This window comes from Ictidomys tridecemlineatus, chromosome 15, assembly GCF_052094955.1.
Source record: "Ictidomys tridecemlineatus isolate mIctTri1 chromosome 15, mIctTri1.hap1, whole genome shotgun sequence".
In the NCBI taxonomy this organism is placed as follows: Eukaryota; Metazoa; Chordata; class Mammalia; order Rodentia; family Sciuridae; genus Ictidomys; species Ictidomys tridecemlineatus.
The window spans coordinates 55,390,204-55,405,656 of NC_135491.1; the positions used below are offsets into that span (position 1 = coordinate 55,390,204).

Here is a 15,453-nt window from a genome sequence, read left to right on the forward strand (position 1 = left end):
GTGCCAGAGCAGGCGCATGAGGGCGGACTGTCATTGGCCAGTTTCCCCCCAGCTGGGTTTCATCATCAACCAGTGCTGATGTTCTGGAAGTGCACCATCAGATCGTGCGGAACACCGCAGCGATGCAGGCCTGTGCGGCCTCGGGCGTGTGATTCTGAAGCGGAGAAGATATCATATTTAAAAGGCAGCTGTTATCATGACCCTGGGCTCTGAGCTCCCGCTTGGGCATTTGCTCTCCTTGCTGTGGTGAGGAAGGAGCCACCACCCTTCTGTGGCACGAGCATGTGTCTGAAGTCACCAGAAGGTTCATGTTCACCCCCTCCTCCTGGGGGCCCTGCGTCCAGGCTTGAGAACAGGACCCTTCTGCTGCAGGCCGCAGAAGGCCCCTCTGTGAAGGGTGCATTTGGTCTTTTGAGAAAGTTGATCTCCGTTGCCAGCCTGGCTCTGACCCCAGAGCTCAGCAGTCTCATCTTCCTGAGGATCAAGTCTCTGTGCGGGCCGGCCTGGCCCCTGCAATGGCACTTGTTTTTATAAACTTCCCCGGAATTCCCAGGGACTGTGTTGGGCATAAGGGGACAGGCATGTTACCCGGAATCCTGCTCCTGGGCTTTTACCCAAAAGAGTGCTTTTGTTCCCCCTAAAGTACGTACAAGGATGTTCACAGCAACCCCAGACAGGGAACAGCCGCTGTGTCCATAAACAGACCACACGACATGGCCTGGGAACCCTGGTCTGTGGGGTGAAGGAAGAGCTGCCGGTGGGTAGGGTGCGTGGGGACGCCCTCGACACCAGCTGGTAGGAATCTGCTGTCACTCCGCTTGTGAGAAGTTCAGAAACACGCGATACTGACCCAGGGCCACAGAGGCCAGGGCTGCCAAGGCCCCTGGGCAGGTTGGCAGGGAAAGGTTGAGGGGCCTCCTGCAGTGAAGGGGCCGCCCCAGACTCGCCCTGGTAGCGGCTGCACGAGGTGTGCGTGTGAGAATAAGTCCAGCGGCACACGCGAGGTGTGTGTACTTTGATGCTTTATGGACTTTACTATTTAAACTTGAAGTATTTTTCCAAAGGGAAGGAATAGAGAATAAGACAGTTCAGAAATTTGAGATTTGGGCAGTGGAGAGCTGTCCCCTAGTCTCTGTCCTTTCTCAGACCCCTTTCTGGGCCTCCTTGTACTTAGTGTCACCTGACATCTTCTCATTCCCAGGTCAGGACCCACACAGTGTCCCTTTCCTTTGAGAATGCCCAGTGACCCCCTGTAAGGTCTCAAAGGTCACCTCTGAGAAGCCTGTCTCACCGTGTCCCTCCCTCCCTCCGCTTCGTGCCTCCTGCACCATGCACCTCTCCATGAGGTTGGTGTACCTTTGTACTCCAGCCCCACAATGAGGCCCCCTCGCCATCCCGGAGCTCCCAGGCCTGTGTGTGGCAGAGCTGGAGGGATGTGGTTCAGTGCCTAAGGATATGACCTCCCAGCAGACAGTCCTGGCTTTTATGTGGCCTTTCCACTGACCAGCCGTGACCCGGGCCTTTTACCTAGGGGCTCTGACCCTCCCTTCTTCCTCTGAAGGAGGAGCCCTTGCAGGACTTTCTCTGGGTCCTCGTGAGGGCTTGGTCAGGTGGTGCCCGCAGCAGCTTGGCTCACTGTGGCATTTGGAGTAGGATTCATTTAGTTTGGCTGCTGTCGTCCTTAGAAACCTCCGGGAACTCGGTGGTTGGGAAGGTTGCTGGCTTCGGAGCACCTTTGAGCCACCCCACCAACTTCTCCCGCGGCAAAGGTGCCTGGTGGCCCAGATGCTCACTGCCTTACCTTGGGGACCAGATTTTCATTCTTCACATGCCTGCAGAGATGACCGGGATCGGAAGGGTCTGATATGTGGAAATATCAGTCCTTTGATCTATTATTAAACTCCTTGAGCCATTGGCCATAAAAGGGGGCCTCTGCCATGGCAGGACCTGTGATTAATGAGCCCCAGTGTTCCCTCTGTGGAGCCCCGATGTGCCTCTCCGTGGAGCCCCTGAGCGGCCTGCCCTTGCGGCCCGGCACCAAGCCTGCTGTGCTGAGCTCCGGGCAGCAGGGAGGAGGCCTCGCTGTCTTCCAGTCATGCCAGTGATCCGTGGCCTCCATTAGACCCTTCTCAGGTCCCCGAGGAGGCGTGGGCTGTGGGGGCTTGGCTGAGAGGGAGGGGGGAAGCAGGCCTGCCTGAGAGGGTGCGGCGTTGGCCAGTGGGTCCTTCAGGCCTGACCCCAGGACCCCGGGAACTGACGTGTCTGCTTGCCGTTGGTCACGTGTCTCTGGCCCGCGTCCCCTCTGCCAGGCTGTGCAGCCCCTTCTTGGGGCCATGGGGTGATAGTGTAGCATGGTCTCCTGTCGCGGGGTCTCTGAGCCCAGCGTGGGGTTGTTCCCTTCCCTCCACTCAGCCGCAGGAGGGCACACTCGCCTTTTTCTTGGTTGAAATGTCGTTCACACACCACGAGAGTCCCCATCTCAACGTGTGGTATCTGGTGCAGCCATCTCCACCACCTAATTTTAGAAGATTTTTGTCTCCCCCCAAAGGGGCCCACACCTGTGGGTGATCATTCCCACCTCCCCAGCCCTGCCCTGGCTGCCAGCAGTCGGCCCGTCTCTGGAGTCACCTGTTCTGGCCTTTCATAGAGATGGAGTCACACAGGCGGTGGCCTTTGTTGGCTGCTTCTTTCACACAGCACCCTGTTTTCAAGGTTCCTCGCGGCTGTCGTGTGTCCCTGCTTAGCCCTGCTGATGGCGGGTGATGTTCTGTGGGGTGGGTAGGCCATGTTTTGTGTGCACTCATCTGTTGATTTGTTACAAAACTCTTTTTATCGAAACAGCATGTCCACAGAAAAGCGCACCCCCTGTGGAGTGCTGGACGTGTTTGTGCAAAGTGGACACCCGCCTGTGTGGCCACCAGCCAGGATCAAGACCTAGAACACTGCCTGGTCCTGGACCATCCCTGGTGAACACTAGGGTGGGTCCCCGACTCCTCCTGTCTCCCAGGACTTCCCGGCGGGCAGTGCATCTGACACCCCGTAACCACACCGACTTCCCGCACAGCCTTAGGCTTGTCCACTGCTGACTTCGGATGCGTGGAAGGGTGTGTCAGGGGCTCCACCTCCCTTGGCGACATGAGTGTGTGCCACATCTCTTTCTCTGGTCTACTCTGGCCTACTCTGGCCTCGGGCTGCACATGGGAGGCCTCTCCTTTTTGAGTGACTATGTGACTCCAGTCCTAAGGGGACAACTCCCATATGGGGAGTGTCCTGGAGGATCAGGACATGGGTATTTCCCGTTCATGCTAAACTTCAGTTTCTCGTTTGTGTAACTAAGAGCAGTAATGCTGGCCTCAGCTGGCCGTGAGGGTGACATGTGCTCATTAATGAAGGTATTTTGGAAACTGACCCCCACCAGGTAAATGTGGAGTGTCCTTCGTAGCTGAGCTGACCAGGAAGGTCACTCCAACCACATGTGGCTGCTTGAATTTAAATGAGTGGGCATCAAGGAAAACTCATGGGCCAGTCCCTCAGTGGCACCGGCTACTCTTTAAGTGCCCAGGAGCCCATGGGCACCACGGTGGTGGGCAATATAGATCCAGAGTCCCTGTCACTGCAGGAAGTTGTGCTTGGCAGCACTGTGAAGTCACCAAGGAAAACACCGAAGGGGTGTGGTCCTCTCCCAAGAGCCTTCTTTGTCGGACGCCTCTTTCTTGTCATTTTATGCGTACTTCCGGTGGCCTGTGTTCTCTGGCGTCACAGGTTACCACAGAGGAGCAGCAGCCTTTCAGGGGTGGCCGGGGTTGCAAGCTGATGGCCGTGGGAAGGGGCCGCCTGGTGTCTGGAGGATCACTGGAAAACTATGCGGAACACATACAAAGCTGTCAGCTCCCGGGCCATCGAGTGTGGCCACAAGCAGCTGTCCAGGCTGGGCACCTAAAGTGATGGGGGCAGGGCTGGCCCCGCCCTGAGGCCACGAGGAGAGGAGACCACACTCAGCGCCTCTGGTCCTCAGGAACAAGGGGAGGGGCCTGGGAGGGGCATCTGGGAGACTTGTCCTGGGCCTAGGGCCCAGGTGGCCCACCCACAGCATATTGCCCCCCGCCACCTCTTTTAGCTGTGGGTTTGCCCTTTGTGGAGAATAAAGAAATCATCAGCATTTTGACAGGCTTTTCCCGGATGAGCATCTGGGGTTTCTGCCCTCTAGGCCAGGTTGAGCTCCGGGCACCAGGGTCACCTGCCAGACTGGGTGGCAGTGGGAAGGCAGGTGGCGGGGACCTTAGCCCTTTCTGCATGGCCTGCCATGCCTCCCTAGAGGTGTGCGTACTCATGGGCACAAAGTCTTGCCTCCTGCTGGAGGAATTTGGCAGATCATCTGCCTTGAGAGTCATGAGATTGAAACCAGCATCTGTCTCTTCAAAGCAGGGTGTCTGTGACATGTCACCACCTCTCGGTCCTCAGTCCCTTCTTGCCAGAGTTGCTGTAAAGCGGAGTGAGGTGCCACACTTGGAGCTCTCGGAGATGCTGGCCCCATGGTGGCTGCCTGGCACGTCTATGTGGCGGGGCTGACAGGGGTGGCATGTGCAGGACAGTGTCCTCTGGTCACATTGGAGAGGGCACAGCCGGCTCTTCGCAGCGGCAGAGGTAGAGGCAGCCCGAGCGTCCATTGGCAGATGAACGGAGCCACCCGAACACTCCATGGCGGGCGGGCCATCAGGCAGGCAGCCAGAGCAGGGCGCCTGCCGCTGGCCCCACGCGGAGATGGAGGATGGGCGGGTAGCAGCGGGGGCTGTTCGGGTGGTGGTGGGGGTCCATTTGGGGAGATGACAGTGTCCCAGAACCTGGCTGGGTGATGGCGCGGCAAACGTGCGGGGTGCTACCCCACTGCTCGCTTCTTGAGTGGCAACTGGCTCGGTTGTCACGGCTTTGGCCATAGGACTGCAGACCACCGCTCCCCAGGCCCCTCACGGTGCCACAGCCAGAGCAAGGGTGCATTGGCACCTTCGTCTTGGGCCTTCTCGGCTGGGCTGGGGACTCCCCACCGTCTGATGTGACACATGTCAGATGGGCTGGTTGGTGGGCGGGCCCCAAGCAAATGTTTCCCGTGCCAGCGGGATGGTGCCACAGGGAACCCGCGGAGCAGCAGGTCTCCCCTGCACTGTGACTCAGGCGACTTCCACCCAGGAGAGGGCTCAACCTGCCTTGGGCTGCCCAGTGGGCCACCGATACCCTGTGACAGACAACCTGCTATTTTAACCCATTTCCCGACTGGGCCCCGTCCCCAGCCTCCAGGGAGGTTGAGGGAACTTTCCCGACCGACTCCCCTCCTCCGGAGCCCCTCCCTGCCCTTGCCCTGCTGAGCTGAGTCAGCCCCAGCCTCGTCTTGAGGCTGCACACACTGATTCACGCTCGTTCTTTGGAGAAATCCCCGTGGAAACAGGCAGGTTGGGCCAGCGGGAGCTGCTTCGGGGAAGGCAGGAGGCGTCCAGGGTGGGGACCCACGGGGGCTGGCCACCTCATTTCTGCCGACCCTGTCAGCTCTGGAGGCCGTGAGGGTCCGCGGGGCCCTCAGGACGTCTCTGCCGCCCCCCTGGTGCAGATCTAGGTGTCAGAGCCCTCCTGCCAGCTCGCCCGAGACAACGGATGAGGGCAGGCCTTCTTTTCTTGGTCCAGAAACACAAGACCCCTACACCTAGTCCATATCGGCCCCCAGAGCAGGGGGTCAAGGCCCAGCTACTGAGCATTTGCACCGAGTCCACCTGGGGAGAAGGACAGCACCCAGCGGAGCTGGTGGCCAGGGACGCAGGCCCTCGGCGCCCTGCAGGGCTCGAAACATCTCCCTAATGAGGGCAGTTTGGCAGCAGCGTGAGACGCGCTCTTACCCTTTGTCCCAGTAATTCCATTTCTGGGAATCTGGCCTAAGGAAATAATCCTAAATATAGGGCAGAAAAACACGCTCCGCAAGGATGTCGCCGCGGAGCTGTTCGGAGCAGCGTGAAGCGGAGCGGGCGCTATCCCAGAGCGGGAAGCCGGAGGGGATAAGGGGTGGACAAAGGTTTCCACCAACGGGCGTCCTGGGACCCGCTGCTGAGGATGGTGACCTGTGATCTGACCCGAGCAGAGGCGCCCCCGTCACACGCACCGCTCGTTGGGGCTCTGTGAACAGTCACTGTAAACACCAGCAGGAAGGTGACCCACAGGTGCCCTGCGTGGTCCAGAAGGTGGCCTCCAGGAGAACCTCTCCCGTCCACCACCTTGCCGTCCCCTGCCGTGTCCACGCCTCCCTCTCCAGTCAGGTGGAGTAGTCGTGCGAGGACAGGAAAGCCCACCCTTGGTGTGAGGCTTGGGGAGCGGCACCACAGCCGAGGGGTCCCTCCCCTGCGTGAGCTGGCCGCCCCACAGTTGTGCAGGCCCCAGGATGGCGCCACCGTGCAGCCCGCACTCGGGTCTCCTAGTGTCCCCGGAGCCAGGTTCCAGCCTCCCCCAGCCCTGGCTTCTGCCCCTCAGCACGCTCTGGTCACCAGGCCTTGACAGTTACCCTGAGATTGTCCCCACAGTAAGAAGGCGCCAGGGTCTTGGTAAGCACCGTGGCCACGAGACCAGAGAGCAGCCGCGTCCGGGGCCTTTGGGCCCTGCCCCAGGCGGTGGGTGGGGAAGCGGCAGCAGTGGGGTGCTGTGGTGAGATTTTCGTCCAGGGACAGTGGAGATGGCAGAGGAAGGGTGAGGACACAGGCCCCCGAGGCGCCAGCGTCCCTGTTGCTGACGGGGGTGGGGTGGGCTGCTGTGGACACACTGCACTGTCCACACTGTCGCTTCCCTTCCTTTGCACCTAATGTCCTCTTTCTGTCCTGAGTCCCATAAGACCCCGGGAGCCATGTCCTCCTGAACCTCTGAGTGGGGCATTGCTAGGGCTTTCCTTGATCTGGGGGAGGCCTGGACAGGTGTTTGGAGGAACGTCCTTCAGTTGAGGTTTGCCTGATGTTTTCTTCATGGTGAGACTTGGGTTTTGGGAGGACGACCCCAGAGATAAAGTTTAGTCTTTTTCATAATAGTTCTTTTTATTGAGGTTTTCACAGTGTTCCAAATGCTATCTAGGCCCTTGACAAATGAGATCTTTTTCAATGCTCCCATAATTGTGTCTATTGAGTCAATCTTATCTTACCATTGGAGGAACCAGGCTCAGAGAGGTGCACTAACTTGCTTAAGGACACACAGTTGATGGCTCAAACATAGGTTCATTTGTTCTTTTAAAACCCTGCTTGTGGCCAAATGCTGCTACAAACAATGGGGAGGCAATAAATCTGCATTTTAAAAACAATATGTATTATTTATACCCAGAAAGCCTTGGTTGCAACTCTTGGTCCAGGCTGCTTTCAGACAGCCCAGGCAGGTCATGAGAAAGAGGTGGACTGTAGTGGCCAGGTCCCGTCCCTCCCAGCCAGTTGCATTAGCAGCCATGTTCACCTCCAGGAGCTGGGATCAGGCCTTGCTGCCTCTCAGGGCCTCCAGAAGTCTGTGGGGACTAGAAACCCAAGGGTGGCCCCAAAGAACTGAGGCTGCACACGCCTTGGTCTGGACCATGCGGTGTGTTGTGGTGAGGACAAGAGGCACGCTCACAGGCTTCCCTCACTTTAGCAAGATGCTCATTCCTTTGTTAGGGTGTCAGACCCGGGTGCTTAGCTGTGGCAGGGACACACCATGACTACTCCAGGCAGGGTCAGGCAGGCGGTCATAGCCAGCCACTGCACTGGCTTCACTGACCACTCGCTGCCCTGCCCTGCGTGCGGGAAGACTGCGCCGCCTTCTGCAGGCAGTGTGCTGGGTGGTGGTGGGTGGGGGGCACCTGCGTGGACTTGGGATGTGCTGCTATGAGCCGTCTTGGTCAGGACACAGCAGCCATCGGGTGGTACCCAGGGGTCTTGCTGAGCATGGGGGATGACCAGTGAGAAGGGCAGGGTGAACCTGCTGCCTCCTCCCACACCTGCAGGGTCCAAGCAGCCTGGCCCCCCACAGCAGTGCAGGAGCTCCGCTGTCTCCACCGCCACCCTACTCCTAGGACTGTGCGTGCGGACCTGCCAATGCTGCTGAATCTGGCTCCAGCCCCTGCCTGAAGCACTGCGTCCCCCGAAATAGTGCCCCAGCCCCAGCTGGACCTCTGGGCGTGGCCTGGCCTGCCCTGCCCCCCCCAGAAACTCCCCCCGGCTCTTCCCTCCTGGGCTTTGTGCTGGCCACTGCTCTGAGGTCCTCCATCTCCGCCCACTGGGCCTGGCTCTCGGCCACCTGTTGCCACTCCCTATTTGGATCTTTGTGCAGCACCTGCCACTCTCCAGTCATTTATTTATTTGGCTATTTTGTTGGTCACTTCTTTGCCCTGCTGGGCTCCTGTCTTTCTCACTGCTGACCCCTAGCACTCAGCGTGGCCCCTAGAGTGTGACAGAACTCAGTAAATACCTACTGGACCAGAAAAAGAGCGAGGGAGGGATGGATGGGAAAACTCTGCTGGACAGCTGCTCGGACGTCCTGGGCCTACGGACTCATCATGGGGAAGTGAGGTCGCGCAAGCCACCAGCCCTCCACCCCTCCCAGCGCCACCCGTCTCCACTCAGGCAGACAGATACGAGGAGGGAAGACCCACGGGGGCCAGGTCTTCACGGTGGGGCCAGCTCACAGGGATCACGGTGGCCAGTGTGGGTTCCAGAATCTGAACCCCTGGTCATGCCACTCACTCCTAGTTGAGTGACCTTGGGCTAGTCACAGGGCCACCTGAGCCTCAGTTTCTGCTTCCCTGTGATAGGGGTGGCCCTGGGTCCTGCTCCCTGAGGTCTTTGTGAGGATTAGATGTGGTGCCCATGCAAGAGCTGGGAGGTGTTAGCTGTCGAGATTCTCAGCTGTGCTGTGCTTGCCTCTGATTCTCCTGTACTCTGGCATGCCAGGGCCAGAGTGACAGGGACACTGCCAGAGCCTGGTGGCCATGTGTGTCCTGGCACCTGGGGCCTCTTGCAGAGAGTGTCTGTGGACTTCTCTTTCCCATGCTTCCTCCCGCCTTGTCCCCAGTAGCCCATCTCGTTCTGTCTTCCAACACATACTGGTGAGCCCTTGCCATGGGCCGGGCACAGGGGAGACAGGCCAAGACAGACCTGCACCTGGCCAGAGGCGGACGGACATCAAGTAAACTGCAGATTGAGTAGGGTGTGGTGAGGCCTGAGGAAGAAGGCGCAGGGAAGGGTGCGACCCGGTGGGGCAGACCAGGGCAGGGAGCATGGCGTGAACTCCGTACCCAGGCTGCTGGGAGCCATTGAGCAGTGTTGAGCAGCCGTGAGGATGAGGTGGCCATGTTGGGACCTGAGAGCAGAATTCAGGGTGACCTCTGGGAGGCCGTTGCTGCTTCTGGGAGGGGTGGCAGTGGCAGGTTGCTGGTGAGGGATGCTGGGATTCCAGCTAGGCCCTGGGCTGGGCCCATGCATGGATGCCAGGCGCAGCAATCCCCAGCCCTTGCCTTCCTGAATGCAGGATGGGTTTCCTCTACAGCACCCCTTTCCCCAGCCAGAAGTAACAGAACTTCCCTTGGCCCCGGAGCTGTGGACCTCTGCACCAGCTCCCGTGCTGTGTCCAGAGTGGGGACTTCTCGGGAGCCTCTTCAGGCTGGGGCCATGCCTGTTACATGATTGTTACACGTTACATAGTTGTAACCTGTGTGTCTTCTCTTTTTCTGTTGCAGCCAACTGGGTACATGGAAAACTCAGTCTCCTACAGCGCCATCGAAGACGTTCAGCTGCTGTCCTGGGAGAATGCCCCGAAGTACTGTTTACAGCTCACAATCCCCGGGGGGACCGTCCTGCTGCAGGTAGGATAAACAGCATGAACAGGCAGTTCCTCTCAGCCCGGCTGGCTGCCCCGTCGTTCCCCTGGAGGGAAGGGATTTAACTCCAAGTGTAAGAAAGGTGCCCACTAGGGCTCACTGGAGGAAAGGAGGAGGGGATGTGGGAGGTTTGAGCTCCTGCTGCATGCCTGCTGCTGTCCGGGAGCTTCACGTTGCTCATTAGTTCCCCACACCTGAGAAACGAGCTTTGCAGATGAGGAAAGCGAGGCACATGGCCAGTTGTGAAGGCTGGGAAAAGCCTGTGAGCAACAGGCGCTGCCTTTTGCTGTACATTGACTGAGGGGACTTCTACTTCACCTTGGCTAATCCTTGAGATCGGTGGAATTATGGTTCCTCTTCTCAGAAAACAGATGTGCATGCTGTATGTTCTAATCAGGACTTTGGTTAGAAATGACAGACATTATTCAGAGTAGTAAGGCAAGAAGAGAATGCAGTACTGTAACCTTTAAAATGACTGGGAGGGGCTGGGGTTGTGGCTCAGTGGCAGAGCGCTTGCCTAGCACATGTGAGGCTCTGGTTCTATCCTCAGCACCAGATAAAAATAACTAAAGGTGTTGTGTCCATCTACAACTAAAAAAATATTTTAAAAAATAACTGGGAAGTCCGAGAGAGGACTTGAAGCATAGCTGGGTCCTGGATCCAGGGGTCAGATGACATCATTAACATTCAACAGCTCCTCCATCTCCTGGCCCTGCTTCTGGGTGCTGGTTTTATTGTGAGGCAGCGTCTCACTCATCTCAGCACCTCTGTAGAATCTCAGAGAAGCTGCTGACTGGCCCTGCTGTGGTGCCTTCGCCCCGTGGGAGCACCCTGCCCTGCCCACCCTTGACCACAGGCAGCGTGTGTTCTGGCTGATAGCCCTCAGGGCCTTGTGGAGGCAGGAGGTGTGGGTACTAGAAAGAAGGGGAAGCAAAGCCAGTGGCCACCCAGTACACCTGGGTGCTACACGCCACATCAGGGTCCCCTAGTTCTGGGGAACCAGGTCGGATGCCCAGCCAGGGAGGGTTGCCCTGGCCTTTCGCACCTGGATTCTCTGGGGAGACTTTCTCTTGGCCCAAAGAATGGCTCCCTGCTTCAGCAGTGGCCTCTAGATTGTGTCACAGCACTGGGGCCAAGAGTCACCCTGTTTGCCTCTGAGGAGTGCCAGGTACGCTGGTGGGTGGAACAGCTGGACATGTGTGGGCAAGGCCAGGTCTTTATTGTCGCTTGGAGGACCCACCCTCCCTGCTTCAGTGGCTCTTCTCCTGGAGGCCCTCTGCTCGCCCTCTGTCCAGCAGAACTCCCTCTGTCCTCCTTCCTCTCCTGTCTTCAGTGTGGAGACGAGCTCAGCCCCTCCCAGAGGCCCCTGCTGCCACTGGCCTCCCTGCCTCCTCTTTCACTCCTTGCCAGTCTGATGGCTTCAGCCGGGTCCGTGCAGGGGGTGGGCAGGGCAGCAGGAGACCTGCTGGCAGTAATACCTGAGAGGGAGGGACTCCGAGGGACGTCTCACCCGAGTGCCTCTGCTGCCCTCACAGTTTTGAGGCTGCTCCCCCTGCGTGGATGAAGGCCTCCTCCTTGCAGAGCTCTTCGGCCTCTGGGGAGGCAGAGCCATAAGCAGACCATGACTGAAGTTAGGACTGAAGTCGAGGCAAGTCCCAGGGGACTGGGAGCCCAGAGGATGGAGTGACTCATTCAGTTTGGAGGTGCCACAGCAGCTTCCCCAGGGGTTCTGCATGCGGCCGTGTGCAGAGGGATGAACAGGCATGTGCCAGCATGGGGGGTGCACGCCTCTGGGTGGAGAGGACACGGGGCTAAGCACCAATCTGGGGACACCAGGAACTTGCTGTCACTAGAGGAGGGGACTCAGGACCTGTGGCTCCATCTAGATCTTGCAGGCCTTGCCAGCTAAAGGAGCCTCAGACTACATCCTGGAAGCAACAGGGAGCCATTGAAAGCTCTTCAGGGTAGAAGGGACGCTGGGTAGGTGAGCATGGTTGTGGGGCAGAGGGGCTGAAAGTGGGAGTGACCACAGGAAGGAGACTCTTGGAATAGAGACGGGAGGCCTTGAGTCCCTTCTCCACCCGTAGGAGGATCTCTTCCGAGAATGTTAAGGATGACTCTGCCCCCAAGGAAGTCCAGAGTATTGTCACCCTGGGGACGGAGGAGCAGTGAGGCTGTGGGGGAGACACGTCTTGCTAGTGCCGGAGTGTCCCTTTAACCAGGCTGTGGCCGTGGGCCTGCCGTGATGACTCGCTCAGCCGGCTGCAGTGGGCAGTGCTCCGCCTCAGAGCTCCCCCTGCAGAGCTGACGGGCTGGTCTGGGCAGTGGCGGCCTGTGGCTGCTCCAGCATCCCCTACTCACTGCCCCTGCTCCAGCGGAAGGCACAGCCAGAGGAGGAGCAGGAGAGGAGCAGGAGAAAGGGAGGGGGAGACGTGCAGCGCCTCGGATCCCGGATCCCGAGAGGGAGGCAGAGCTGAGCTAGGCAGGAGCAGCGTGGCCCCCCCATCCCCAGGGGAGCCCAGGTGGGTGCGGCCCCCACCCTGTCAGCCTCCCTTGCTGTCATCTCCACTGGGCCAGGGAGGTGGACCTGGGGTGGCTTCTCCCTGGCTTTTGTCGTCGCCCTCCTCCCTGCTGCCCCTGTGATTCATGGCTGCTGTGTGGCTGCCTCATTCCAGAGACAGATCCGAGTCGTCCTGGAGTGGGCTCCTGCTTGGGAGCTCTGTGTGGGTGTGGGGGCGCCCGAGTGGCCCCCTCCAAGACAGTGCTTGGGGTGCTGAGTGGGGCCTTCTCCCCTGCTGATGGGGTCCGCTTGCTCTTGTGGCAGACGGATCTTTCCTTTGCCTTGACTCTGTATGGTTTGCTGTGTTAGGACCCAGAGCTTGGGCGTCGCCAGGAGCAACCATAGGGTCCCCGGGGATAGATCTTTTCTGTTCTAGAGTGGGGGGGGGTTCTAGAGGCAGCCAGGTGGGCTGATGGATCACAGCCCAATTAGAAGGCCTTGAGCGCTCCAGGTGGCAGAAGAGCCAAGACGCCTCGAGCTGCCTCCTGGCACTGCAGCCAGGACCCTCCCTGGGTCATTTGTGTTTGGATTGGTTTATTCCATTCCATTCAAAATGCATGTTCTGAGTCCACCAGGCACGTTTTGCATGCCACGTGGTTACAAGTAGCCAGTGTCCACTACATTAGCCAGAGCAGATATGGAGTCTCTAGCTGGGCCCCATGGCACACACCTGTGATCCCAGCAACCTGAGAGGCTGAGGCAAGAGGATTGCAAGTTCAAAGCCAGTCACAGCAACTTAGCAAGACCCTGCCTCAAAATAAAAAATAAAAAGGGCTGGGATTGTAGCTCAACGCTAGAGCACTCTAGGTTCAATCCCCCGTAGTCCCCTACCCCCAAGAGAGGTTCTGTACCCTCAGAAGGCTCTGTGGGTACTGCTGGCCCGAAGCCTTTCGTTTAGCCAGGCCCCTCCCATGGAAGTAGCCCCTGAGGTGGAGTCCCTCCCTGTGCCTGAGTCACTGCACCCTGAGGAGGCTCCCTGTGTCCCCCGCCTGTCCCTGCCTGTCGGGTGTCCGTTTCTGTCTCAGGTTCCCTGCACCTGTGCCTGTCTCTTTCCCGTCTCCCTGTGCTTCTGCTTCTCCTCCATCCCTCTCCCTGTCGTGGTTTCTCCTCCTCCTTTCCCAGGCGCCATTTCTCACTTGCCGTCTGTCAGCGTTGTCTGTGTGGCACCTTCCTCCTGGACTCTCTGCATCTCTTGTGTCTCTCTCTCCTCTCCTCTCTTCTCTCTCTGCCTGCCTCCCTGGCACCCCACTTCAACACTCCCACATTTGAACCGGTCCCCACACCAGCCTCTGGGGCTGACCTGAAAGACGAAGGAGGCTGGGGAATGCTTGGGTCCAGGTACCCCCTCTCCAGCCCAGAGGCTGAGCATTTGGCCTGCGGGGGGCAGTGCTAGATGGGAGCACCCAGCCTTCCATGATCCATTTGCTGCGATTCTGGGTGCTGTGTGATGTCAGCAGTCCTCCCTCATGCCATGTTATTAGAACCCCTGGTGCAGAACACACCCGTTAAGGGGCAGGGCAGGGCAGGGCGTCTTCAGGAAGCTGGGCCTTGCAGTTGGGTTTAAACACATTGGTGAGGAATGGAGAGCCCCATGAGGCCTCAGCGAGGTTCCTGGTGACGTGAGAGTGAGGAGACCCTCCTCCCCAGTCACATCACCATCACTGGGTGTCTCAGATACCTGGCTCTGCTGTCATTGTTCCGGAAAGCCCACAGGAGCCAGGCAACTGTTTACCCCAAACACTGGCATCAGGGCAGGGGACAGGGTGGGTTTCTTTCTTACTGGAAGCTGGAGGGAAGCCCTTTCCGGTCTGCACACTCGGGCTGTTTTTCCCCAAGAGTTGGCCAGAGAAGGGGACTTGGGAACAGTACCCTGGTGCTCCCTGGGCTGTTTTTCTCACCTCTGTAGACAATACAACAATGAGCCAGAACTTGGCAACTTTTGAAGAGGAAATTAGGCAGAGTTTGCCTGGAACCAGGCCCTTTGGTTGGAAAGATTTATTACTAGGATCCGTCAGAGGGCAGCCTGAGGAGCACTGGGCGGGCCGGGGGCTCCTGCCAGTGTTCCAGTGGCTCCTCCTCTGAGTGACCCTCAGACTCAGCATTCCCTGGGGTCTGGCTTGTCCTTGCCCGGGCGCCCGCAGAGCAGAATGGGCCCTCTGCTGAAGCCTCTCCCTGGGCTGAGGCTCCTCTGGGCAGCTCTCCCTGTGCTAGAAGCTACTTAGACGGCCCTGGGCCAGCAGTGGTCCTTCAGAACCAGATAAGTCCAAGGAGGAGCAGCTTCCTGCCACTCTCATTGCAGTCTCTGGCCCCATCAACTGTACCTGCTCTTCTGGAAGGAAGTTCAGGCCCACCCTGTTGTTTAGGTGGGGCCTCCTTGTGCCTGGAACAGGGTGGCAGGTCCTTCCTCCCTTCATCAGAGGGAAGTCACACGGGGAAATAATTCTTTCAGATTCCCAGCTCAGGGCCCGGGGTGCAGAGGAGCTGGCACATTGCTCACCAGTTCCAGGGATGAGCAGTGGGGACAGCAGGCTGGGGTCAGGCCCTCTGAGCTCCAGCCCAGATCTGCCTTGCACTGGCTGTGTCACCCTGCACTGCTGAGGCTGTGTAGGTAGCTGTGTGACCCTTGCAGCAGGAAGGACCCTCTGTATCTGTGAACTGGACCCATAATGTTTGTCTCCTTGGTTATTAGAGAGGATCATAGATTCTGTGTAAAGTACTTGGCAGTATTAGCACAAAGTACGTCAGGATAATACCACCGTGGTTATTTCTAGAGGCTTCATCAAATACAAGTTGGGAAGAGAGGGTGTGAGGACTGACGAGTTCTTCTGAAGTTCTCACACACATGAAATATTCTCCATTGAACAGAGTGGGTACATTGGTGCCCATCCACCCATGTGTCTGCCATCTGTCTGTCCTTCTGTCTTACCATGCACCCATGCATCTGCCTGTCTATTCATCTACCCTTCTGTCAGTCCTCCTGCCTCACGCATCCATCCGTACATCCTTCCATCCTTCATTCATTCAGCGCGTCAGC

The 15,453-nt window shown here is 58.4% G+C and overlaps 1 protein-coding gene across 1 annotated transcript in view; it reads left to right on the forward strand.

Moving 5' to 3' along the window:
- Nucleotides 1-15,453, forward strand: part of Cmip (c-Maf inducing protein) — a 193,477-nt gene that overhangs the window by 109,167 nt on the left and 68,857 nt on the right. Inside the window, exon 2 of the mRNA XM_078032727.1 lies at nt 9,719-9,844. Coding sequence (XP_077888853.1) covers nt 9,719-9,844 — 126 coding nt within the window. The remainder of the gene's footprint in view (nt 1-9,718; nt 9,845-15,453) is intronic.